This window comes from Salmo salar, chromosome ssa09, assembly GCF_905237065.1.
Source record: "Salmo salar chromosome ssa09, Ssal_v3.1, whole genome shotgun sequence".
Taxonomy (NCBI): domain Eukaryota; kingdom Metazoa; phylum Chordata; class Actinopteri; order Salmoniformes; family Salmonidae; genus Salmo; species Salmo salar.
The window spans coordinates 111291463-111318977 of record NC_059450.1 but is presented as its reverse complement, the minus strand read 5'-3'; the positions used below and the strand labels follow the sequence as shown (position 1 = coordinate 111318977).

The window sequence follows — 27515 nt, the reverse complement described above, 5'->3', positions numbered from 1 at the left end:
GTTTAGAAGCGCGGCTTGGCAGGTCATGTTTCAGAGGACGTTGCGGTGATGAGACAAGACTGTAATCATGAAATTGGGGAGAAAAAAAGGGGGTAAGATTAAAAAAATTTAAATAACGAATGGCCTCAGTGAAGCGCTCAGTGACTATTAACGTGACACCATCATATGATACCACCTTTCCAACAAGTCAATTCGTAACATTTTTGCCCTGCTAGAGTTGCCCAGGTCAACTGTAAGTGCTGCTATTGGCAAGTGGAAATGTCTTGGGGCAACAACAACTCAGCCGCAAAGTGGTAGGCCACACAAGCTCACAGAACGGGACCGCCGAATGCTGAAGCGCGTAGAGCCTAAAAATCATCTGTCCTCAGTTCCAAACTGCCTCTGGAAGCAACGTCAGCACAGGAACTGTTCGTCAGGAGCTTCATGAAATGGGTTTTCATGGTCGAGTAGCCGCACACAAGCCTAAGATCACCATGTGCAATGCCAAGCTGTAGTGGTGTAAAGCTCACCACTATTGGACTCTAGCAGTGGAAACACGTTCTCTGGAGTGATGAATCACGCTTTACCATCTTGCAGTCCAACAGACGAATCAGGGTTTGGCGGATGCCAGTAGAACACTATCTGACCTCAACCCCATCGAACACCTTTGGTATGAATTGGAACGCCAACTGCAAGCCAGGCCTAATCGCCCAACATCATTGCCTGACCTCACTAATGTTCTTGTGGCTGAACAGAAGAAGGTCCCCGCAGCAATGTTCCAACTTCTAGTGGAAAGCCTTCCCAGAAGAGTGGAGGCTGTTATTTATGGGGGGGACCAACTCCATATTAATGCCTATGATTTTGGAATGAAATGTTCGACCAGCAGGTGTCCACATACTTCTGGTCATGTATTTGTTTTTAATGTTCTGAAATGTCTGTCTGTTTTTGTAAACATGACCAATAAGAACTCTGAACTCTAAATGGACAGGTGCGCTACCAGCTGTCTCAGGGGAGTCCGTTCCTGGTGGACTCAGTCCGAGGTGTCATCTCCCTGATAGACAGGCTGGACAGAGAGAGAGCCTCCTTTCACCTGCTAGCCGTCACAGCCATGGACCAGGGCAGCATGCCCAGGTCAGCCACTGCTGTGGTCAACATCACTGTCCTCGATGTCAATGACTGCAGCCCGCTGTTCTCTCCAGACACACTGATGCTCCATGTGTTGGAGAACGGCGGAGACCCGTCTCAGCTCACCCACCAGGTAACTGCTGTGGTAGGGTTATTGCTTTATTATTAAACCCTTATTTAGTTAGGTAAGTCATTGGGAACAAGTGACCCTTTATAATAATGACCTGGTTAGGACCTGGAGTAATCTGACTTAAGTACCCTCCAGCTTCATATGAACAATTACCAATTTACCAACTTAATTTTGATGCAGTCATAATGCATTGTAATTTTTGTCATTTAGTGTAATCTCATAATGATGATTGCGTTATTATTAGCCATTTTGAGTCTGTTAAACAATTGCCACATGACATACAGTATGACATAACATACAGTAGTATCATGAGTTGAATACAATACAAGTAAAACATTAGTAATACATTATACCTGTTGTCTTTCAGTAATATCTTAACCCCCCCCAATTGTGACCAGGTATCAGCTAGGGATGATGATCTAGGGGTGAACAGCCAGCTGAGGTACTTCATAGATAGAGACTGGGAGGGTCTCTTCTCTCTGTCGCCAAACGGCACCTTTCACATGCTACAGAGCCTGGACAGGGAGGTGACATCTCTCTACAAGTTAGACATCATGGCTGTCGACTCAGGTGATCAGGATCTCTGCTTCCGTATGACAAAAACATGTTGTTCCTTTAAGAAATATCAGAACTCAGTTTTTTCTGCTTTACAAGTATAATGTATACACATGAGAGCTGTATCTAAATTGTATACTGTATATCACATTGTGAATCCCGACTGCAGTGATTTGTGTGTGATGTAGGATTTAGCCAAGCTCTCTCTGAGCAGTAATGAATATGGAATAAGATGTTATTTTATGTTTGTCGAGATGTCACAAAATAAAAACTCATACATGCTTATAGCAAGTAATAAAGCATAATACCTGCAGGCTGTTAGTATCTTTTTGTTGCTGTTGATATTGTTCTTTTGTTTGGTCTCTTCAGGTTTGCCGCCTCTGACAGGGACTGTGACAGTCCATGTTGTAGTGGACGATATGAATGACAACCGGCCAGTGTTTAGTGAGGAGGTCTACACCACCATTGTCTATGAGGATAGCCCTGCAGGCACAGTGTTTGCCATGGTCACTGCCTATGATGCGGATGAAGGTGTCAATGGACAAGTAAGGTAGAGTTCCCTTGACTGGAACAAGATATGAAGTCCTGTGGATCCTCATCACTGGAGATGGGAAAGAATATATGGTCAGATCTTTTGCTGTAATATTATTTTGATTCAGTGCTGTAATTTGATGGTTAACTGTATTCCAGGTATTCCATAGAGAGTGCTGATGGACCCTTCTCTATTGAGGACACGTCTGGGGAGCTGTTGACCACTGGCGTGCTGGACAGGGAGGCGGTGGCAATCTACAGACTGACTGTAGTGGCCAGGGACACACACCCCACACAGCAGCTGTCCAGCTCGGTACAGGTGTCTGTCCTGATTGCAGATGTCAACGACCATTGGCCTCAGTTCCTCCACAGCCCCTATGTGGCTAACATGCCGGCTGGATCTGCTCCGGGTGAGGGGGTTTAGTAACAGCAGCCATTTTAGATATCATAGATAAACAAGAAAAACAATGTAATTCTTATTATTACAAATGCCCTTTATTAATGCGATTATGATAGGGGTACAATGTGTTTATGATTTGTTTCAATGCTGTTTGTGCCCGTGTTCTGCACTGCAGGGTCTGTTGTGTGTGCGGTGAGAGCACTGGATGGTGACTCAGGGATCAATGCACAGCTTCACTTCTTCTTATATGGGCAGAACACTGGCCAGTTCTTCATCAGCCCACACAGGGGAACCATTTTCACCACTGGTGCCCTCACAGGGACAAACGACATCACTATCAACGTGCACGTGGAAGACGGGGGAGACAATCCTAAATTTGACACAACAACTGTTACCATCAGGTTCAAAGTTCAATCTTTATTTGTCTGCTTTGGGAGTTGTGGGGAAGGGTTGTAGCTCTTTAACTGTGGTGATGACCTGCCAGCTGGCACATCACCAACTCATCTCTGCATTTTCCTCTTCTTTTTTTCCCTCCTTACCAGATTCCAGAATGCCTCAGAGTTCCCCACAGTTGGTGTAGATGTTCTCAGACCATCTCTCTCTGAAGAGGACCCAGAGGGAACCTTGGTAGCTCTGGTCTCAGCCGGGACTTCCAGAGCAGGTCCAGTCTCCTTCTACCTGGTGTCTGGAGACTCTGACCACCTGTTCCGCCTCCACCAGGCCACTGGCCAGTTGACCATCCACCACCCTCTGGACTATGAGACCAACAAAGAGTTTCTACTGCTGGTGGAGGCCAGAGATGCAGGCTCCCCACCGTTCTCTTCTTATGCAGAGATTCACGTGAATGTCACTGATGTGAACGATAACGCACCACAGTTCACTCAGAGTGAATATAGGTGTGAGGTACCGGAGAACTCTCCAGCGACGTGGGTGTGTGACGTGCTCGCCATCGATGCGGACTCTGGGAGTTATGGAAAGGTGCAGTACAGCATTTTAGAGCGGAACATTGACCATGTTTTTACCATTGACTCAGAAAATGGCATGCTGAGCACAACAACGAGTTTAGACCGCGAGGAAATACCTGAGTACAATTTAATCATCGTAGCTGCAGACAAAAACAACAGTTTCTATAAAGACATTGCAGTCATGCTAGTGGTGGTTTTGGACACAAACGACCACGCACCTCGGTTTACACAGATCTTCTTCACTGAGATAACTGAGGATTCTCCTATCGGACACACCATTTTACAGATAATCTCAACAGATGACGACATCGGTGCCAATGCTGTGATTACTTATTCCATAATTGACCAGAGGGATGGCGTTCTTCCGTTCAGTATTGATAAGACTAGTGGGTGTATAACAGTGTTGCTGTCTCTGGACAGGGAGACCCAGGACCATTATGTGGTGAAAGTCAATGCCAACGACTCAGCTTGGAGCATTAGTACAGACGTGACAATAGACGTAACTGATGTTAATGACAACAAACCTGTCTTTACTAAACAGGTCTACACTGCTACTGTCACTGAGACCAGGGCCCAGGAAGTATTTGTTATGCAAGTTCTCGCTATGGATGCTGACCTGGGACAAAACAGTCAGATTGTGTATCTGATCGACCCTCCCAGTGAGCAGTTCTGGGTCAATGCGTCTACTGGGGATATTCTCACCAAGCAACCCATATCTTTACTACATCAGTCTGCCTCTCTGAGCCTTAGTATTACGGTTGTAGCCTCCGACTGTGGCAATATTCGTTCATACAGTAACTCCATGGTCATTGTAACCGTTGTTCAGTATAACCATTTCCCTCCCAGCTTCCTGCCTTTCCCACCTCTCCTGTCCATCCCCTATAACATCGCCATGGGAACCGAGGTGGTGTGGCTAACAGCCGTGGACCGGGACTCCAATCACAGCAAAAGCAACACTACTATAGAATACAGTCTCGCCGGAGGTAATGCATCAGATTTTTTTGTAATAAACATGGACGATGGGAGACTGATGCTTAATAGGACATTGAGGCAAAGCCTTAACTCACTGTTGATGCTCATAGTTACAGCAAAGGACCAGGGGTTCCCTCCTCTCTCATCACAGGCTGTTGTTCAATTTGAGGTTACAGGAGAGAATCAGTTTTCCCCGCAGTTTTCAGAGACGTATGTTACCTTCTCCGTCCCTGAGGATCTGCTAGTGGGGTCAGTCATTGGGAAAGTCCAGGCCGAAGACGGAGACGATGGAGTCAATGGTGTGCTCTCATATTCTATAACGTCAGGAAACAAATATTCACCATTCTCTTTAGGACAGAGGTCAGGACTGATTACTCTAGTCGAAAGGCTGGACTATGAGAAACAAGGAGTTTATCATATTCAGATCACCGCCAAAGACGGAGGCTGGATCTCTAAGACTGGGACGGTAATCATGACCGTGAATGTCAGTGACGTGAATGACAACCCTCCGGTCTTCACATTGTCACTGTACACAGCCTCAGTGCTGGAGAACTCTGTGGTTGGGACACCGGTCCTCCAGGTCGGAGCTACCGATGCAGACTCAAGTACCAATGCATATATCACCTACTCACTGATGGCCAGTGGACACTCTGGCCAGTTTGCCATCGACTCCAGGAACGGCACTGTCACCACTTTGGATATCTTTGACTTTGAGCTCAAGCGGTCCTTCGAAATAACTGTCAAGGCCTCAGATGCAGAAAACCGCCATTCATTCAGTGTTGCACACGTTAATATCCAAGTCTCAGGAGTCAACGAGTTCAGCCCAGCGTTCCTGCAACACAAGCTCAACCTGTCCGTCTCCGAGAATGTATCTATTGGAACTAGAGTTGGCAAGGTAACCGCCACTGACTCTGACGAAGGCCTGGACGGACTGGTCTTCTACCTGCTCATTGGACAAAGCCGATGGACAGGCTTCGACGTAGATGAACAGAGCGGAGAGATCTACATCACCGCTGATCTGAGGAAGCAGGGCTACAGCCATGCCACCCTGAGAATCCTAGCTAAGAACCGAGGCGTCATCACAGGGCTAGATGTGGACGAAGCCTTGGTCTACATCAATATAGTGGACACTAACGACCCACCGGAGTTCTCCTCAGGGCTCTACAGTGCGGAGATCAGGGAGGACAGCCTTGTGGGGAATTCTGTTATCAGAGTGGTTGCCCTGGACCAGGACTCTGTCCCAGAGTGGAGCCGCTTCTCCTACAGCATCCCGGATGGAAACGTCAACTCATCCTTCTTTGTAGACCCTGTCAGTGGACTTGTGTCTGTCAATGCCCCCCTGGACAGAGAACTGTGGCCCCTATACAACCTGACTGTGACAGCCACAGACCAGGGTTCTCCGCCAGCCACTGGGACTGCTCAAATTGTGGTGACCATTACTGATGTTAATGACAACACCCCCACATTGGTCAACACACATGGGCAGGTGAAGGAGAACCAGCCTGCTGGTACCATAGTGGCCAGGCTCAACACCTCTGATGCTGATCTACCTCCCAACCAGGGGCCATTCTCCTACTGGATCGTCCAGCCTGCCTCAGGGAGGAGCTTCACCCTAACTTCTGATGGAGTCCTTTCCACCTCCAGACCTTTGGACCGGGAGGTCAACTCTGTGTTTCATCTGTCGGTGGTGATCAGTGACGCAGGGACTCCTCCACTGTCCTCCACCACGATGTTTAACGTCAGAGTCGAGGATGAGAACGATAACCCATCGGTCCCGAGGAACGTCTACATTGAGGTGAAGTACTATGGCAGTGCCTTCCCCGGCGGCTTCATCGGCGACGTCAGACCCGAGGACCAGGATGTGGTGGACACGTTTAACTGCAGCATCAGAAACGGACCTCTTAACATGTTCACGATCCCTGATGGCACCTGTGATCTCTGGTCCTCTCCATACCAGGGAGAAGCTACGTACAACATCACAATTGAGGCCACCGACCACCTCCACCCTCCCGTTAACAACAGTATCTACGTGAACTACAAAGGCTTCACCAACTCTTCCATGGACAGCTGTATACTGTTCTATGTGGCGTCCACCTCGGTCGAAGACTTCTTGTCTCTCAATTATTTGAAGTTTGTCAAAGCCCTGGACAGCCTGTTCAACCTGCTGGCCTCCAAGACTCACATGTTTGGGATTAAGCCTACAGGTGATAAAGTCCTGCTTCTGGCTGCGGTGAAGAGTTACAACGGTCAGTACCTGAATGGAGAGGTCGCCAGCAGTATCTCTGCTGCCCACCAGAAACTCCTGGAGGCTCAGAGCAACATCACTCTGTCCTACATCACCAGCGACCCCTGCCTCGTCAACCCCTGTCTGAACGGAGCCACCTGCAACAAAAATGTCCACATCGGCCCAGATGTGTTCGTCCTGGAGAGCCCGTCGGTCATCTTTGTGTCGCCGCAGAATGAGATCTTTAATTGTTTGTGTTCAGGGGGCTTCGCCGGCACCCTGTGCGAATTAGACGTGGATGAATGTGACGAGAGACCCTGCGAGAAACAGAGTGTGTGTGTTAACAACCCAGGAGGGTTCCGTTGCCACTGTAAGAGGGGCTTCTCTGGCCTGTACTGCTCAGCTGACGTGGATGTATGCCTGGAGGTCCACTGTCAACATGGAGGAACGTGCCTGAACACGGAGGATGGGGTTCACTGTGACTGTAGTCCTGGATATGAGGGTAAGTAATATTGAACCTGAATCTCAACATTGACTCTGTAATGCATGTAACCCAGTCACTACAAATTCATGTTAAAACTGAGGGTTGAGAATTGGAGGTTCCAATTCTCAGATCAACGCAGGTCAACTTACTAATAGACTAATTGTTATCACAACACTAAGATGTCAGATGAACACCTGCATTCTACAATGGCTTTACACACAAACAGTACTGTAGCAATTATTCCAAATGCTGTACAGAATTATTTTTACATGTGTCTCAAAACAGAGATAGAGAGAGGATTTGGAGTGTTAACTGTTTAACCTTTTGTTCTTTTCAGGAGAGTTTTGTGAGCATTCCGTTAACCACTGCGCATCAGCACCTTGTTTCCAAGGCAACTGCACCAATGGTCTGACAGGATACACATGTCATTGCCCTTTTGGTGAGAAATTATACAATCTGTTAACATACACACTTCTTGTCCAGGCTGGGCGGCACATTGGTTAAGTCACTCATATGATTGTATTTGTGGTTATTATATTGACCTGGCATTAAACTAGCTGTAAAAGCTTGTCACACCAACATACATACACTTGACTTAATTGTTGTGTGAATGGTTCGCTACACTGTGTAGCGAACATGTAACGGGCGTCATATAGAGGAGAACAAGGCGCAGCGTGTTGAGTGCTCATCGTTATATTTTAATGAAAACGAACACTAGCCAAAATAAACAAAATGACAGCCAACAGTTCTGTCAGGTAAATCCAACGAAACAGAAAACAACTACCCACAAAAACCAAGGGGGAAAAAGGCTGCCTAAGTATGGCTTCCAATCAGAGACAACGATAGACAGGTGCATCTGATTGGAAACCATACCCGGCCAAAAAATAGAAATACAAACATAGAATGCCCACCCCGACCTATCTAAACAGAGAAAAAACAGCTCTCTTAGGTCAGAGCGTGACAAAACAATTAATGTAAACTCGTGAGATCAGGCAGCTTGCGAGGCTATTGAATGGGTGCTCAGTCCTTAAAATGTTTAATCAGAATGCTGAAAGGATTCTTTGAATCCCTACAAAATGTCTGTCCTGATCCTCCTTTCACAATTATTTTCAGCATTCTTGTTAGTTCTACATTTGCCTTTGTCTTCTCCCTCAGGTGTGAGTGGCATCCACTGCGAAGAGGACAGCTATGGCTTTGAGGAGTTGTCCTATATGGAGTTTCCGCCTCTAGATCCCAGGAGTAACTTCATCTCCCTGGAGCTGGCCACGTTGCAGCAGAACAGCCTGCTGCTGTATAACCCTGCAGGTAGACGGATTGATTTGACTTATTTTCTATGAATAAAAACGAAATGTAAAAACTACACAGTGAAACACAGCATTTCAAAACTGTGTGTGATGTGTGCTGTCTGGGGGGGATTGAGAATGGAGCAGAAAACACATTTTTGTTGTTTGGTGTAATTAATGGACAATAACGTTGTATTGTTGTAAAATTATTGAAGATAACACCAAAAAAATTAATGTTCCTTTATGGTCCTTGACCATGGTATCAGGCCCGGGCAGTGTAGAGTACCTGGCACTGGAGGTTGTGAAGGGGAGGGTCTGTCTCTCATACGACCTGGGCTCTGGAGCTGTCCGTCTGCAGACGGAAAGGCAGGTGGCTGATGGACGCTTTCACAGCATCACCGTCAGGAGGATAGGAAATGTGAGTCCCAAGGGCATGCGTGTGGCCGGCCCACACACGGGCACACACGTTAATAGTACGTGCAGCCATAAACAAATATGGTACATGCAGACATAAACACACACACACACACACACACACATATGCACGCACACACTTATTTTTGTTTTCATATTACAGATAGGCTCTCTACAAGTGGACCACTGTCCTGATGTGAAGGCTACTGGATTTTGTCTCTCTCAAAGTAATGGCATTGGCTCCAAAAGGTACTTGTCTACTTATTATTACATTATAAAGTCAGGAAAAAAAAGAAACGTCCTCTCACTGTCAACTGTGTTTATTTTCAGCAAACTTAACATGTGTAAATATTTGTATGAACATAACAAGATTCAACAACTGAGACAAACTGAACAAGTTCCACAGACATGTGACTAACAGAAATTGAATAATGTGTCCCTGAACAAAGGTTGGGTCAAAATCAAAAGTATCAGTCAGTATCTGGTGTGGCTACCAGCTGCATTAAGTACTGCAGTGCATCTCCTCCTCATGGACTGCACCATATTTGCCAGTTCTTGCTGTGAGAGGTTACCCCACTCTTCCACCAAGGCACCGGCAAGTTCCCAGGCTTTTCTGGGGGGAATGGCCCTAGCCCTCACCCTCCGAACCAACAAGACCCAGACGTGCTCAATGGGATTGAGATCCGGGCTCTTTGCTGGCCATGGCATAACACTGACATTCCTGTCTTGCAGGAAATCACGCACAGCACGAGCTGTATGGCTGGTGGCATTGTCATGCTGGATGGTCATGTCAGGATGAGCCTGCAGGAAGGGTACCCCATGAGGGAGGAGGATGTCTTCCCTGTAACGCACAGCGTTGAGATTGCCTGCAATGACAACAAGCTCAGTCCGATGATGCTGTGACACACCGCCCCAGACCATGACGGACACTCCACCTCCAAATCAATGCCGCTCCAGAGTACAGGCCTCGGTGTAACGCTCATTCCTTCGACGATAAACGCGAATCTGACCATCACCCCTGGTGAGACAAAACCGCGGCTCATCAGTGAAGAGCACTTTTTGCCAGTCCTGTCTGGTCCAGCGACGGTGGGTTTGCGCCCATAGGTGACGTTGTTGCCGGTGATGTCTGGTGAGGACCTGCCTTACAACAGGCCTACAAGCCCTTAGTCCAGCCTCTCTCAGCCTATTGCGGACAGTCTGTGCACTGATGGATGGATTGTGCTTTCCTGGTGTATCGGGCAGTTGTTGTTGCCATCCTGTACCTGTCCCGCAGGTGTGATGTTCGGATCTCAATCCTGTGCATGTGTTACACGTGGTCTGCCACGGCGAGGACGATCAGCTGTCTGTCCTGTATCCCTGTAGAGCTGTCTTAGGCGTCTCACAGCAATTTATTGCCCTGGTCACGTCTGCAGTCCTCATGCCTCCTTGCAGCATGCCTAAGGCATATTCACGCAGATGAGCAGGGACCCTGGAAATATTTTTGGTGTTTTTCAGAGTCAGTAGAAAGGCCTCTCTAGTGTCCTAAGTTTTCATAACTGTGACCTTAATTGCCTACCGTCTGTAAGCTGTTAGTGTCTTAACGACTGTTCCACAGGTGCATGTTCATTAATTGTTTATGTTTCATTGAACAAGCATGGGAAACGGTGTTTAAACCCTTTACAATGAAGATCTGTGAAGTTTTTGCTGAGTTCATGTGGGTTGTGTTTAATTGAATGTCATATCAATGTGTTATATTCATTCTCACTTACTACATTGTGTTCTTGGTCCCTGCTGTCCCTCCCAGGACCCTGGATGTTGGCGGCAGTAACATGACGTTTGGGGGAGTCAGGTCTATTGAATCTGTTCTGCTGCGGCCTGGTCAAGTCCAGACTCATGACTTTGTTGGCTGTGTGAGAAACATGAAAGTAAATGGTATACCTTTAGGGCTTACCAAAGCTCTGGCGGCCTACAACTTCTTGGAGAGGTATGAGCTCAGATTTACATCCTCTGTGGGACCAAAAGAAGTGTACTATATAGGTAAAAGGGTGCCATTCAGGATTTATCCTAAAATGGTGGGATGTAGTAGTTGTCGTAGCTGTAGAGGAGCCACCTGTTGTTGTCAAAATCTTAAGTCAGATGAGGGGATCCATACAGTAAAACAGATAGATGGTATAGTCCTATTGACAGTTAACATACAGTATAACCAATGGATGGTATGGTCACTAGGTGTCCTCGAGCAGCAGTGTCTCCGTGTCTCAGTGGTCCGTGTCTGAACGGAGGAGTGTGTCAGGACCTCTGGTCTCACTACATCTGTCAGTGTACACATCACTACACTGGAACCACCTGTAACACAGGTACTGGCCTACACACGTGGGGACAATTCCGATTTCAATTCAAGAAAACATTATCAAAAACAATGGGCAATTTACACAATTTACTCCCTGAATTGACTGAATTAAAAAACAAATTAACCCCAGCCTTCCTGGTACGACAGTACCACTAAACAGGACTGTGCTTCTGTTTCATGGTGTGACCAACCTGTTCAATGACTCGCAGCTCCACTGACCAAGTATTTTATTTTGGACAGAGATTTCAGAGGAGCATGTGTTACGGCTGGGCAGTAGCGGCTACATAGAGTATGTGGTCAGAGAGAGCTACAGGAGAGAGCAGCAGCTGAGAGACCTGCTGGACGAAGACAGAGGACAGACAGAGAGCAGCAGAGATCTCTCTGAGATAGAAGTCAAGGTGAAGACTGTGGAGAGAGACGCGGTGTTGCTGTTCGTTTTGGGAAGGAAAGGACACTTTGAGCTCAGGGTGAGCTGCACATTTATTTTATTACCTTTATTTAACTAGGCAAGTCAGTTAAGAACAAATTCTTATTTTCAATGACGGCCTAGGAACAGTGGATTAACTGCCTTGTTCAGGGGCAGAACGACAGATTTTTTACCTTGTCAGCTGGGGGATTCGATCTTGCAACCGTTTGGTTACTAGTCCAATGGTCTAACCACTAGGCTACCTGCCGCACATGAGATTTCATGTGAGATTAGAGATATTTCTAAGTGAAATACCAATAATGTTAACACCGGTATGTGTTCAGAGAATTTGAATGTACAGGGGCAAGAAAAATTATGTGAACCCTTTGGAAATACCTGGATTTCATAAAATTTGATCCGATCTTCATCTAGGTCACAACAATAGATAAACACAGTCTGCTTAAATTAATAACACACACAATTATATGTTTTCATGTCTTTATTGAACACACCGTGTAAACATTCACAGTGCAGGGTGGAAAAAGTATGTGAACCCTTGGATTTAATAACTGGTTGACCCTCCTTTGGCAGCAGTAACCTCAACCAAACATTTTCTGTAGTTGTGGATCAGACCTGCACAACGGTCAGGAGGAATTTTGGACCATTCCTCTTTAAAAAACTGTTTTAGTTCAGCAATATTCTTGGGATGTCTGCTGTGAACTGCTATCTTGAGGTCATGCCACAGCATCTCAATGGGGTTGAGGTCAGGACTTTGACTGGGACACTCCAGAAGGTGTATTTTCTTGTTGAAGCCATTCTGTTGTTGATTTACTTCTGTGTTTTGGGTCGTTGTCCTGTTACGTCACCCAATTTCTGTTGAGCTTCAATTGGCGGACAGATAGCCTAACCTTCTCCTGCAAAATGTCTTGATAAACTTGGGAATTCATTTTTCCGTTGATGATAGTAAGCTGTCCAGGCCCTGAGGCAGCAAAGCAGCCCCAAACCACGATGCTCCCTCCACAATACTTTACAGTTGGGATGAGGTTTTGATGTTGGTGTGCTGTGCCTTTTCTTCTCCACACATAGTGTTGTGTGTTCCTTCCAAACAACTCAACTGTAGTTTCATCTGTCTACAGAATATTTTGCCAGTAGCGCTGTGGAACATCCAGGTGCACTTTTGCAAACTTCAGACTTGCAGCAATGTTTTTTTTTTGGACAGCAGTGGCTTCTTCCGTAGTGTCCTCCCATGAACACTATTCTTGTTTAGTGTTTTACATATCGTAGACACGTCAGAGATGTTAGTGTGTTCCAGAGATTTCTGTAAGTCTTTAGCTGACACTCTAGGATTCTTCTTAAGTTCATTGAGCATTCTGTGCTGGCTCTTGCAGTCATCTTTGCAGGATGGCCACTCCTAGGGAAAGTAGCAACAGTGCTGAACTTTCTCAATTTATAGACAATTTGTCTTACTGATGAATATCAAGGCTATTAGAGATACTTTTGTAACCCTTTCCAGCTTTATACAAGTCAACAATTCTTAATCTTAAGTCTTCTGAGATCTCTTTTGTTCGAGGCATGGTTCACATCAGGCAATGCTTCTTGTGAATAGCAAACTCAAATTTTGGGCAAGGCAGGGCAAGGCAGCTCTAACCAACATCTCCAATCTCGTCTCATTGATTGGACTCCAGGTTAGCTGACTCCTGACTCCAATTAGCTTTTGGAGGTCATTAGCCTAGGGGTTTACATTCTTTTTACAACCTACACTGTGAATGTTTAAATTATGTATTTAAAATAGACAAGAAAAATACAATATCTGTGTTATTAGTTTAAGCACACTATGTTTGTCTATTGTTGTGACTTAGATGAAGATCAGATCAAATTTGATGACCAATTTATGCAGAAATCCCAGTAAATCCAAAGGGTTCACATCATTTTTATTGCCACTGTAGACAGTTTAGTTAATTGAGTTTGCAATGGAGAGGAGGAGAGAGCTTCTTAAATGACATTCTTTGGGTGAACTGTGGTTCCAAATGGCACTCTATTCTGTAGTGCACTACTTTTGACCAGAGCGCTATGAGCCATGGTCAAAAGTAGTGCACTATAAAGTCATAGGGTGCCATTTGGGATGAATCCTATACACTGTATTCAGAAAGTATTCAGACCCCTTCACTTTTTCCACATTTTGTTACGTTACAGCCTTATTCTAAAATTGATGAAATAGTTTCCCTCATCAATCTACACACAATACCCCATAATGACAAAGTAAAAACTGTTCTTTAGAAACTTTGTAAAAAATAATAATACAAATAAAAAGATCACATTTACATAAGTATTCAGATCCTCTACTCAGTATTATGTTGAAGCACCTTTGGCAGCGACTACAAACTTGAGTCTTCTTGGGTATGACACTACAAGCTTGGCACACCTGCATTTGGGGAGTTTCTCCCATTCTTCTCTGCACATTCTCTCAAGCTCTGTCAGGTTGGATGAGGAGCATCGCTGCACAGCTATTTTCAGGTCTCTCCAGAGATGTTCGATCGAGTTCAAGTCGGGGCTCTGGCTGGGCCACTCAAGGATATACAGAGACTTGTCCCGAAGCCACTCCTGCATTGTCTTGGCTGTGTACTTAGGGTTGTTGTCCTGTTGGAAGATTAACCTTCGCCCCGAATCAAATCAAACTTTATTCGCCACATGCGCCGAATACAACAAGTGTAGACTTCACCGTGAAATGCTTACTTACAAGCCCTTAACCAACAGTGCAGTTCAAGAAGAAGAAAATATTTACCAAGTAGGCTGAAATAAAAAGTAACAATAATAAGTAACACAATAATAATAATGAGGCTATATACAGGGGGCACCGCTACCGAGTCAGTATGCAGGGGTACAGGCTAGTTGAGGTAATCTGTACACGTAGGTGGGGGCGAAGTGACTCTGCATAGGTAACAAACAAACAGCGAGTAGCAGCAGTGTACAAGAGGGGGGGTGTCAATGTAAATTGTCCGGTGGCGATTTTTATGAATTGTTCGGCAGTCTAATGGCTTGGGGATAGAAGATGTTGAGGAGTCTTTTGGTCCTAGACCTGGTGCTCCGGTACCGCTTGCCGTGCGGTAGCAGAGAAAACAGTCTAACTTGGGTAACTGGAGTCTCTGACAATTTTATGGGCTTTCCGCTGACACCGCCTATTATATAGGTCCTGGATGGCAGGAAGCTTGGCCCCAGTGATGTACTGGGCCCTTCGAACTACCCTCTGTAGTGCCTTGCGGTCGGAGGCCGAGCAGTTGCCATACCAGGCAGTGATGCAATCGGTCAGGATGCTCTCGATGGTGTAGCTGTAGAACCTTTTGAGGATCTGGGGACCCATGCCAAATCTTTTCAGTCTCCTGAGGGGGAAAAGGTTTTGTCGTGCCCTCTTCACAACTGTCTTGGTGTGTTTGGACCATGATAGTTCGTTGGTGATGTGGACACCAAGGAACTTGAAACTCTCGACCCGCTACAGCCCGGTCGATGTTAATGAGGGCCTGTTCGACCTGCCTTTTCCTGTAGTCCACGATCAGCTCCTTTGTCTTGCTCACATTGAGGGAAAGAGTGGTCTTAGTGCCAGCTTCGCTTTGTGGTGGTAAATAGACAGCTACGAATAATACAGATGAGAACTCTCTTGGTAGATAGTGTGGTCGACAGCTTATTATAAGGTACTCTACCTCAGACGAGCAATACCTTGATACTTCTTTAATATTAGACAACACGCACCAGCTGTTATTGACAAACAGACACACACCCCCACCCCTCGTCTTACCAGAGGTTGCGTCTCTGTTCTGCCGGTGCATGGAAAATCCTGCCCGCTCTATATTGTCCGTTTCTTCGTTCAACCACGTCTCGGTGAAACATAAGATGTTAAAGTTTTTAATGTCCCGTTGGTAGGATCATCTTAATAGTAGGTCATCAATTTTATTTTCCTTAGTCAGAGTGCCTGAGTGCTCTGGAGCAGGTTTTCATCAAGGATCTTTCTGTACTTTGCTACATTTATCTTCCCCTCGATCCTGACTAGTCTCCCAGTCCCTGCCGCTGAAATACATACCCACAGCATGATGCTGCCACCAAAATGCTTCATCAGAGCAGAGAATCTTGTTTCTCATGGTCAGAGTCCTTTAGGTGCCTTTTGGCAAATTCCCAGCGGGCTGTCATGTGCCTTCTACTGAGGAGTGGCTTCCGTCTGGCCGCTCTACCATAAAGGCCTAATTGGTGGAGTGCTGCAGAGATGGGAGAACCTTCCAGAAGGACAACCATCTCCACAGAGGAACTCTGGAGCTCTGTCAGAGTTACCATCGGGTTCTTGGTCACCTCCCTGACCAAGGCCCTTCTCCCCCTGTTGCTCAGTTTGGCCAGCTCTAAGAAGAGTCTTGGTGGTTCCAAACTTCTTCCATTTAAGAATGATGGAGGTCACTGCGTTCTTGGGGACCTTCAATGCTGCAGAAATGTTTTGATACCCTTCCCCAGATCTGTGCCTCGACACATTCCTGTCTCGGAGCTCTACAAGACAATTCCTTCAACACGCTCCGACATGCACTGTCAAATGGGGGGCCATATGTAGACAGGTGGATCGAAGATGGCGTAGCAGTGCAGACGTGGTTTGTTGTCCTCTCGTTTACTTTTTGTATTTTTCGTCTCTTTTTGTATATATTCCAATTTATTTTTCAATCTCTTTTTCCATTTTTAAATTAAATATACCTTCAGGTAACCCGCCTCACTCAATGTGACACGGATCCGCTATTTTTTTAGACCTTATAGCCAAACCTTTCATCAGAAGGTAGCCAGCTGATTAGCTAAGTTACTAGCTATTTAGTCATTGTTAGCCACTGCTAGCGGCCTTTACCCTCTGCTCAGGCACCAGCCGTTTTTTTAGCCTGGATATTACCTGCCAGCCTCGGACTGTTTTTCTCCACCTAACGCCAGATTCCTGCCATAAACCCTGGACCATTGATCATCACAGCTAGCTAGCTGCCACTGAGTGACCCAGCCCCGAAGCTAGCCCTGAGCCAGGCGCATCTTCCGGCTAGCAAACGAAATTCCCACAAATACAATACCTCTTCAGCCATCTGGCCCGGTCCCTTCGTCGACACGGCGCCCCGCCGTACCACCACGACTGGTCCGCAGACGTAATTCCATCAGCTGTGCCTTCAACCGGCCTTTGCCGGACGACGGAGCAGACGCTTCTACTTACCCCGGACTGCTAACTTTAAATGCCGTGTCTCCCACGTGCTAGCGTAGTAACGACTACCTAGCTGCTTCCCTGTTTCACCTATTGCTGTAGACTGGACCCTATGATCACTTGGCTACATAGCTGATGCCTGCTGGACTGTTCATTTATCACGGTATTCCACTTTGTTTACCTTTGTTTATCTGTCGGCCCTAGCCCCGAACTCAGGCCCTGTGTGTAGTTAACCGACCCTCTCTGCCCATTCATCGCCATTTTACATGTTGTTGTTGACTTAGCTGATTAGCTGTTGTTGTCTTACCCGTTGTTGACTGAGCTAGCTCTCCCAATCAACACCTGTGATTGCTTTATGCCTCGCTTTATGTCTCTCTCAAATGTCAATATGCCTTGTATACTGTTTAGGATACCTCACCCAGTATAACCAGCATGTCTAGAGATGCAACCTCTTATCACTCAGTGCCTGGGCTTACCTCCACTGTACCCGCACCCCACCATACCCTTGTCTACACATTATGCCCTGAATCTATTCTACCACGCCCAGAAATCTCCTCCTTTTATTCTCTGTCCCCAACGCACCAGACGACCAGTTTTGCTAGCCTTTAGCCGTACCCTCATCCTACTCCTCCTCTGTTCCTCGGGTGATGTGGAGGCTAACCCAGGCCCTAAATGTCCCCAGGCACTCTCATTTGTTGACTTCTGTAATCGAAAAAGCCTTGGTTTCATGCATGTTAACATCAGAAGCCTCCTCCCCAAGTTTGTTTTACTCACTGCTTTAGCACACCCTGCCAACCCTGATGTCCTTGCCGTGTCTGAATCCTGGCTTAGGAAGGCCACCAAAAATTCTGAGATTTCCATACCCAACTACAACATTTTCCATCAAGATAGAACTGCCAAAAGGGGAGGAGTTGCAATCTACTGCAGAGATAGCTTGCAAAGTTCTATCATACTTTCCAGGTCTATGCCCAAACAGTTTAAGCTTCTAATTTTAAAAATTAATCTCTCCAGAAATAAGTCTCTCACTGTTGCCGCCTGTTATAGATCCCCCTCAGCTCCCAGCTGTGCCCTGGACATCATATGTGAATTGATGGCCCCCCATCTATCTTCAGAGTTCGTGCTGTTAGGTGACCTAAACTGGGATATGCTTAACACCCCAGCAGTCCTACAATCTAAGCTAGATGCCCTCAATCTCACACAAATTATCAAGGAAACCACCAGGTACAACCCTAAATCCGTAAACATGGGCACCCTCATAGATATTATCCTGACCAACTTGCCCTCCAAATACACCTCTGCTGTTTTCAATCAGGATCTCAGCAATCACTGCCTCATTGCCTGCATCCGCTATGGGTCCGCGGTCAAACGACCACCCCTCATCACTGTCAAACGCTCCCTAAAACACTTCTGCGAGCAGGCCTTTCTAATCGACCTGGCCCAGGTATCCTGGAAGGATATTGACCTCATCCCGTCAGTCGAGGATGCCTGGTCGTTCTTTAAAAGTAATTTCCTCACAATCTTAAATAAGCATGCCCCTTTCAAAGAATGTAGAACTAAGAACAGATAAAGCCCTTGGTTCACTCCAGACCTGACTGCCCTCGACCAGCACAAAAACATCCTGTGGCGGACTGCAATAGCATCGAATAGTCCCCACGATATTTAACTGTTCAGGGAAGTCAGGAACCAATACACACAGTCAGTCAGGAAAGCAAAGGCTAGCTTTTTCAAACAGAAATTTGCATCCTGTAGAACTCCAAAAGGTTTTGGGACACTGTAAAGTCCATGGAGAACAAGAGCACCTCCTCCCAGCTGCCCACTGCACTGAGGCTAGGCGATACAGTCACCACCGATAAATCCATGATAATCGAAAATTTCAATAAACGTTTCTCTACAGCTGGCCATGCTTTCCTCCTGGCTACCCCAACCCCGGCCAACAGCTCCGCATCCCTCGCAGCTACTTGCCCGAGCCTCCCCAGCTTCTCCTTCACCCAAATCCAGATCGCAGATGTTCTGAAAGAGCTGCAAAACCTGGACCCGTACAAATCAGCTGGGCTAGACAATCTGGACCCTCTCTTTCTAAAATTATCCGCCGCCATTGTTGCAACCCCTATTATCAGTCTGCTCAAGCTCTCTTTCATTTCGTCCGAGATCCCTAAAGATTGGAAAGCTGACGCGGTCATCCCCCTCTTCAAAGGGGGTGACACTCTAGACCCAAACTGTTACAGACCTATATCCATCCTGCCCTGCCTTTCTAAAGTCTTTGAAAGCCAAGTTAATAAACAGATCACTGACCATTTCGAATCCCACCGTACCTTCTCCGCTGTGCAATCCGGTTTCCGAGCTGGTCACGGGTGCACCTCAGCCACGCTCAAGGTACTATACGATATCATAACCGCCATCGATAAAAGACAGTACTGTGCAGCCGTCTTCATCGACCTGGCCAAGGCTTTCGACTCTGTCAATCACCGTATTCTTATTGGCAGACACAATAGCCTTGGTTTCTCAAATGACTGCCTCGCCTGGTTCACCAACTACTTCGCAGACAGAGTTCAGTGTGTCAAATTGGAGGGCCTGTTGTCCGGACCTCTGGCAGTCTCTATGGGGGTACCACAGGGTTCAATTCTCGGGCCGACTCTTTTCTCTGTATATATCAACGATGTCGCTCTTGCTGCGGGTGATTCCCTGATCCACCTCTACGCAGACGACACCATTCAGTCCCTTCTTTGGACACTGTGTTAACTAACCTCCAGACGAGCTTCAATGCCATACAACACTCCTTCCGTGGCCTCCAACTGCTTTTAAACGCTAGCAAAACCAAATGCATACTTTTCAACCATTCGCTGCCCGCACCCGCCCGCCCAGCATCACTACTCTGGACGGTTCTGACCTAGAATACAACTACAAATACCTAGGTGTCTGGCTAGACTGTAAACTCTCCTTCCAGACTCATATCAAACATCTCCAATCCAAAATCAAATCTATAATCGGCTTTCTATTTCGCAACAAAGCCTCCTTCGCTCATGCTGCCAAACTTACCCTAGTAAAACTGACTATCCTACTGATCCTCAACTTCGGCGATGTCATCTACAAAATAGCTTCCAATACTCTACTCAGCAAATTGGATGCAGTCTATCACAGTGCCATCAGTTTTGTTACCAAAGCTCCTTATACCACCCACCACTGCGACCTGTATGCTCTAGTCGGCTGGCCCTCGCTACATATTCGTTGCCAGACCCACTGGCTCCAGGTCGTCTACAAGTCTATGCTAGGTAAAGCTCCGCCTTATCTCAGCTCACTGGTCACGATAACAACACCCACCCATAGCACGCGCTCCAGCAGGTATATCTCACTGGTCATCCCCAAAGCCAACACCTACTTTTGCCGCCTTTCCTTCCAGTTCTCTGCTGCCATTGACTGGAACGAATTGCAAAAATCGCTGAAGCTGGAGACTTATATTTCCCTCACTAACTTTAAACATCAGCTATCTGAGCAGCTAACTGATTGCTGCAGCCGTACATAGTCCATCTGTAAATACCCCACCCAATCTACCTACCTCATCCCCATATTGTTTTTATTTACTTTTCTGCTCTTTTGCACACCAGTATCACTACTTGCACATCATCTGCTCATCTATCACTCCAGTGTTAATCTGCTAAATTGTAATTACTTCGCTACTATGGACTATTTATTGCCATACCTCCTCATGCCATTTGCACACACTGTATATAGACTTTATTTTTTTCCTATTGTGTTGACTGTACGCTTGTTTATTCCATGTAACTCTGTGTTGTTGTTTCTGTCGCACTGCTTTGCTTTATCTTGGCCAGGTCGCAGTTGTAAATGAGAACTTGTTCTCAACTAGCTTACCTGGTTAAATAAAGGTGAAATAAAAAATAAAATAATGGGGTGTGCCTTTCCAAATCATGTCTAATCAATTGAATTGACCACAGGTGGACTTCAATCACGTTGTAGAAACATCAAGGATGATCAATGGAAACAGGATGCTCCTGAGCTCAATTTTGAGTCTCATAGCAGTGTCTGAATACTTATGTAAATAAGTGTGGCAAACCTTTTCAAAGTTAGGAGCGTTTGTCACAAATTAAGTGGGAAACTGTCACCAAAGTCAGCCCAGAATGAAAGTTATTTTGAACTTGACAGTACCTGTGTGTTTGTTTCGCTGTCCTGGTCCACCCAGGCCGCAGGTAAGGTCAAGGATAGCAGGGTTCGGTACACAAATCTGGTTCTCGGTAGGTCCTGGTCTAAACGCCAACAGGTAAGTCCAAAACAGTCCAGCTCATACACGGTAAATCCAGCCAATGTAGATTGTCTCTTTCTCAATGTTTCATAGATCCTTCCCGCCCTCTCTTTCTCTTCCTGGTTTTTCTTGACCCTTTATCTGTGGGTCGGCTCCACCTTCTGAGGGTTCCCCTTGCTTCTGGGAATTGTGATCTGTAGTTCTGATCGGGGTGGCCATTTTAGTGATCGGGCAGAGCCCATTTATTAGTTCTGCCCTCACATATCTGCCATTTATCACTCGACCCCCTTCTTTGCCACATAAGGTATCTGTTTGTTTAATAAAATTCAAAACATTTCTAAAAAAAAAAGTTTTTTCCTTTGTCATTATGGGGTATTGTGTGTAGATTGAGGGAAATAACTATTTAATCCATTTTAGAACAAGGCTGTAATGTAATAAAATGTGTAAAAAGTCAAGGGGTCTGAATACTTTCCGAATGTACTGTACATTCAGAGTTCTGTTGGAGTCTGCATTTTCGGAGTAAAGTGTTAACTCTTAGCTGTCCGTATTCTAAACCAAGTTTCCGTTGACACGTTCAGGTGATGGATGGAAACCTCCTGTACGTCTCCAGAGACAAGTCAGGCGTCCTCTCAGAGGTAACCACCAGCGTTGGAGCATGGTGCTGCTGACAACACCAGAGTTTGGGTTCCATTCCTGCATGGGCCTCTTTCTCAATATATGTGTTAGCTGTCAGTGCTATAACCTAAATACCGTTATCATTATTTATCATGCTAGGTAGCCTCAGAGACCAGCATGGCGGATGGGGACTGGCATGTCCTCCATCTTTCCACAGTTGGACAGAGCACTGTCCTTCTGATGGACGGACAGACAGTCATGAACACCAGCGATGATGGAGCTCTGGACCTAAGTGCTGTCAATGTTGAGAAGATCATCCTTGGAGCGACTCCACCACCACCCCGAGACACGAGAATCAAGCGCCCAGGTTGGAAGAAATGGTGTAGGATGAAGTTGCCCTTAGATGCTGATCTTCGGTCAGTTTAGCATTTTCTCCACTAATGGTTATTAAGGTTAGAATTGGGGAAGGGGAATGAATCCTAGACTTGTACCTAGGGGAAACTTCACCCCGTATCGGAATACATTTTAGTTTGTCAGTCAATGACATACTGCTGAGCTGTGTATTCATTAGGTGTGTTACTGTAATCGTGTTCTGTGGGTATTAGTGTTCATGTGTCGTGACCTGCAGTGTGAAGATGTACAGCCAATCCCAAATCCTACCTCCTATGTACTTGCATAGATCCGAGTGGATTGGATAGGTGTTGCAATATGGAGTAGCAGTCTAAGCTCCCGACTCTGAACTCGTTTCCCCCCTTAGCGACGGGGTTCAAGCCCCGGGTCTGCCAACTGTCTGTGCCCTTCACTACTTCACTCAATCTTTACTTACATCTGTCTTGTCAAAATAAATAAAGTGACGAACTCCCATCCCAGAAATACACTTGACCTCTTTGAAGGCAAAGTGGAGCAATCATACCATATTGATTTACATCCAGTTTTTTTTAAATCTACACAGTTACCTAGGGGGTTAGCAGCTAGGGGAAAGTTTTGGGATCAGGCAAGTATGTTTCCTCTGTCTCCCCTCAGTAGGGTTCTCTGGTTGTGTGGAGTATGTCCGATACAATGGCCATTTCCTGCCAGTCAGTGGCTACAGTCTGATAGTGGAGGTTTGGCCCAGTTCTACCCTGCTTCAGTCCAGCTGCGAGTCCCCAGGCTCCTGTGTTCCCTCATGTGAGTCACTGACACACACACATTAAATCTAACAGATAGGCTCCTCTTACCTGTCCATACTGTAACACACATTTCCTCTGGTACATCCAGGCTCCTGTATTTCCACCACTTGCCCTGAGGATGTCCCCACCAACGCCAGTCTACCTTGCCTCTCTCTGCCCTGTCCCACTGCTCCAGCCTGCGGTAGCTCTGCTGGCACTAGGAACAGCTCCTGTATCTGCCTCACGGCTGGCTCCTGTGAACTCTGCTCCTCCCCTCCACCAGAGGACTTCCGGGGAGGAGCAGGAGTGTGTTCTGATCAGGAGGCCCTCAGGGGCCCCTCCGCTCCTCTGTGGGTCATCGGCGTGGTTCTCCCCGTCACCTCCTTCCTCCTCTGCCTGGGTGTGTTCCTCTGCCTGGGGAGATGCAATGCTAACGCCTGCTGCCACCGGCCACAGAAGCGTCAGGCTGACAGTGGCTCACCGCAACGTGGAGAGGAAGGGACGGACAACGGAGCGTTTTGTTTTGAAGGCCCGAGGACCACTAGTACTGTACCTGTGGTGAGAGGGAAGCCACCTGACCTGATCCGGGCGGACAAACCGAGGGAGGCTGTCCAGGACGGCTACAGTACAGCCAGGCCAGGTTTGGAGGCTGGTGGACACAGTGAGGAGCTGGAATACTACGAGATAGACACTGGCTCTCTGAGGCTCACTGGCTCTCTGAGGCTCACTGGGTCTCTCTACAACACAGATTGGGAGAGGACAGAGACTGGAGTGAGGGGAGGATTGAGGGGATGTCAGAAGAAAATGCCAGGCTCCCCAAATCCAGATGACAGAGAGAGGCCAGTGGAGCTGTGGCAGAGGCCCCTGACACACCCTGACCAAAGAGTCTCCAGAGACGTAGGATGTGGTATGGCCAGTGGGCCGCTGAGCCAGGTAGATGATGAAGAGCAGCGCTTCCCCGGGAGGTTGGTAGTGCCAGGGCTGAGGGGTCCTCCTCAGTGTCTCTCTTTGGAGGAGGTGAGGAAGCTGAACAGCCCTGTGGGTGTTCAGTTACATCAGCTGGCTCAATGGCCCAGACCTGGCAGAGCTACCAGAGGGATAAACAGAGGGATGGACAGTTCCTCAGACAGCAACACCCACAGCTCCTTTTCCTGCTCAGAGGTCGACTTTGACAGGGACTTCTCTCTACTAAGCGCCCAGGGCTTGTTACGGGAGCGGACACTGATCACCACCCGCACCCACAGAGAACCAGCAGAGAGCCTGCCTGTCCCTTCCCCATTTAGAGACCCTGTGCCCCCCTCTCAGGCCCAGTACAGGACTAGGACGGCTGACTCTGGTGATTCCCCTCAACACTGGGAGCAGCTCCTGAACATGTGTGTGTGTTTCGACACCTATGCCCCAGTGTTTGAGGACATAGCAGGGCTGCCAATGGAACAACCACCTGACTGGGATAGGCAAAGCGATCTGGAGGAGATCATATGACAGGTCATGAAAAGAAAATGGATTTGAAAATGTACAAGAATTATGGTAAAGATTGTTTAATTGTAAGAGCTGTGCCAGGGAATGAGTTTGCATCGTAATTGAGGGTAAAGTACATCCATGGCAATGTGTGTTGACAGTATTGTGGACAGCAGAATGTACTGTATGCAGAATGACTATATTTATATTGTAATGCAATGCTCTCAAACATCCTATCCCACCCATTTATTTTTACTGACTGTTGCATTGAAATAGTCTCACGTTTTTCTCATGTTCACTCATAGCTGTGCATCATTGTGTTGTTTATCTTCCATTTGGTTAGTCTGTTTCGGATTTACTTTTGTCTCATTTTAATAGGCAACAGTGCAGTTGAACGCAGAAACAGTTCAGCACCAGGGCTACTGTTCTTTACATTGAGGGAGTTTTATTACGTTGACCCAGGCAACATCATTGGGCGAAAGCTGGGAGGGAGGAGCACCCTTCTCAGATCTAACAGTAATCTGCGCAGCTCGGTCATGTTGTCAACAAGGCAGCATGGCGCATCGTCCAGAAACATACATCTCTTTGCCAGAAAATACACTAGTTTTAATTTTGAAGGCAGATAAAGCGTTAACTCAACAATCACATAATCCTACGCATCACTCCATGTGCTTAATTACGTCACTTTTGTTTTGAGCTGACTTTCCCATTGGCCATAGCGGGGTACCTGGCTCAGTCACCTTTCACCCAATTCAAACTTCTCCCACTGGGGTAACCCGGGCCAGATAAACACCCCCCCCCCAGTGTCAAATGACTAGCTCTACTTTCTATAGGTACGCCAATCTGTAGAGCTGACTTGCTCTACTTTCTATAGGTACGCCAATCTGTAGAGCTGACTAGCTCTACTTTCTATAGGTACGCCAATCTGTAGAGAGCTGACTAGCTCTACAGGTACACCAATCTGTAGAGCTGACTAGCTCTACTTTCTATACGTATGCCAATCTGTAGAGAGCTGACTAGCTCTACTTTCTATAGGTACGCCAATCTGTAGAGAGCTGACTAGCTCTACTTTCTATAGGTACGCCAATCTGTAGAGAGCTGACTAGCTCTACTTTCTATAGGTACGCCAATCTGTAGAGAGCTGACTAGCTCTACTTTCTATAGGTACGCCAATCTGTAGAGAGCTGACTAGCTCTACTTTCTATAGGTACGCCAATCTGTAGAGAGCTGACTAGCTCTACTTTCTATAGGTACGCCAATCTGTAGAGAGCTCTGAAGTAATCGACAAATCTGTATGGCACCATACACACGCACAGTCCACTCCTTTATGAACTCAACCTGTGAATGATTAAGCATCCGTTTACAATTTTCACAAAACATTTATATTATTTGAGTGTTTTCTGTCGCTTGGATATGGACTCTATCCATAGATCTTCTCTAGATTGTTATGAAACGCGGTCCACTTTGTCAAAATAATAAAGTCACGTTACATGGTGTTAGTTGAACAATAGCAGAGAGAGCAGAACATCAGACCTGGCAAATGGATGATTAAAGCTTTTTTATTAGCATGGTGTTATGATTGAATAGTTCTTTAAACAGCTATTTATAAGTTAACGATAACGTTGAAGCAGAAGGAATTTCGTTTTTTTATTATATATATATTTATTTATAATAATACCCCTCTTTACTTGGAGATACTGCTGCTTCTTCCCAAGAGACCTGGAGCCAGCTTCTGCTGTTGTACAAGTTGTTGTGCTGGTGGGTTCCCATGCTAACACATATGGATGTTTCCAGGATCGTGTTCATTAGGGAACGCAACAGAAAACATTTGGAACAGAAAAGGAGTGTTTCTTATTGAACAAGTCCACGTAGTCCCTCCATTTCAGACTGTTTTCTTCTGTTTGGTGCCCAATGAACACGACCAGGGGTGTCTGAAATGACGCTATGGTGCACTTTTGGCTAGTTCCCAAAATACAGCACAATGTAGGGAACAAGGTGCCATTTCAGCTCAGCCCCAGGTTCCACTGATTAAGAGATGATCCCTCTCCATCACGAGCACACATGTTCAGGTGAAACATCATCCCATATCACTTAAAATGTATCCTCTCTCTCACTCAATCACACACATATTCAACATGGATGAAGAAATGGAGAAAAAAAAATCCATGTACATATTCATCCCTTCACTGATATTAATGAGAGCTAAAAGGATGTAGCGTTATTCCAAGAAGGCTGCCCACATGGGGTTACAGTTAAAGGGTACAACACCCCCACCTTCACAGGATGGAATATCCTCCTTGTTGTTAAGTGAACCAAACCAGCTCAAACTATTATGATCAGGAAGGTTGGGAGTGGCGAGGCCGGAGCAGTTTTGGAGTACACACACAATCGACATTCCATGTGGACAGATTTTGTACCCTCCATGTACCCTAAAACTTGTCTGCTTCAGGACAATAGACAAGAGTATGCCACTTTGAACTGCCGGGCCGAACTAAATCACAAACAAAACGAAAACGGTAGTGTGGGGGAGCAGAGAGGATGCCGGGACAGTAGCCAGTTAAACTCAGTTCTCCACCTGAGGATGATGATTGGCAGTCAGGAAGTGAAGAGTGGGGGGGCTTTAGGTTATTGAAGTCAATTGGCAACTTGGCATGACTGTCATAGTTGGCGTAATGGGTGAGCTGCCCCTCACAGGTAGCCCTCCTTGCGGAACTGTTCTTGCAAGATATCCCGGTACTCGTCGAAGCCCCCCTCCACTCGCCGCACGTTCCCGTGCTCACAAACCCACAGCTCTCTGCACACGAGCCGGATCAGACGCTCGTCATGAGAGACAAGGACCACTCCACCCTGAGGAGAGGATAGAGTTAAAAAGGGTATGAACGCACATTAAAACTGTGTTCAAGTGCTATTACTTCCATTGATTGTTAGCTAGAGATGGCCAAAATAAGCTTATAGAGGCTGTTTAAAGAAAACCGATCCATGAATTACAGTTTCTCCAGATTTACTCTACTGATAAATAAAGGACATTTTCTCAAGGACTTA

At 46.4% G+C, this 27515-nt stretch overlaps 2 protein-coding genes across 3 annotated transcripts in view; one reads left to right on the top strand and one right to left on the bottom strand.

Moving 5' to 3' along the window:
* Positions 1-842: 842 nt before the first annotated feature.
* Positions 843-26038, top strand: LOC106612434 (protocadherin Fat 4). The gene is made up of 17 exons (XM_014213556.2): positions 843-1237; positions 1633-1804; positions 2159-2339; positions 2480-2730; positions 2896-3121; positions 3263-7383; positions 7703-7804; positions 8521-8670; positions 8915-9066; positions 9226-9311; positions 10846-11025; positions 11268-11395; positions 11629-11855; positions 21831-21887; positions 22027-22234; positions 22891-23034; positions 23125-26038. The coding sequence occupies exons 1-17, from the start codon at positions 1088-1090 to the stop codon at positions 24495-24497; spliced, it is 7908 nt and encodes a 2635-aa protein (XP_014069031.2). The 5' UTR covers positions 843-1087; the 3' UTR covers positions 24498-26038.
* LOC106612436 (ATP-binding cassette sub-family F member 3) overlaps positions 26019-27515 on the bottom strand; it is a 35056-nt gene continuing 33559 nt past the window's right edge. For both annotated transcript variants that reach the window (XM_014213558.2, XM_045724317.1), the window contains exon 21: positions 26019-27320. In XM_014213558.2, the coding sequence (XP_014069033.1) occupies positions 27162-27320 (159 nt within the window). In that variant the 3' untranslated portion in view covers positions 26019-27161. The remainder of the gene's footprint in view (positions 27321-27515) is intronic.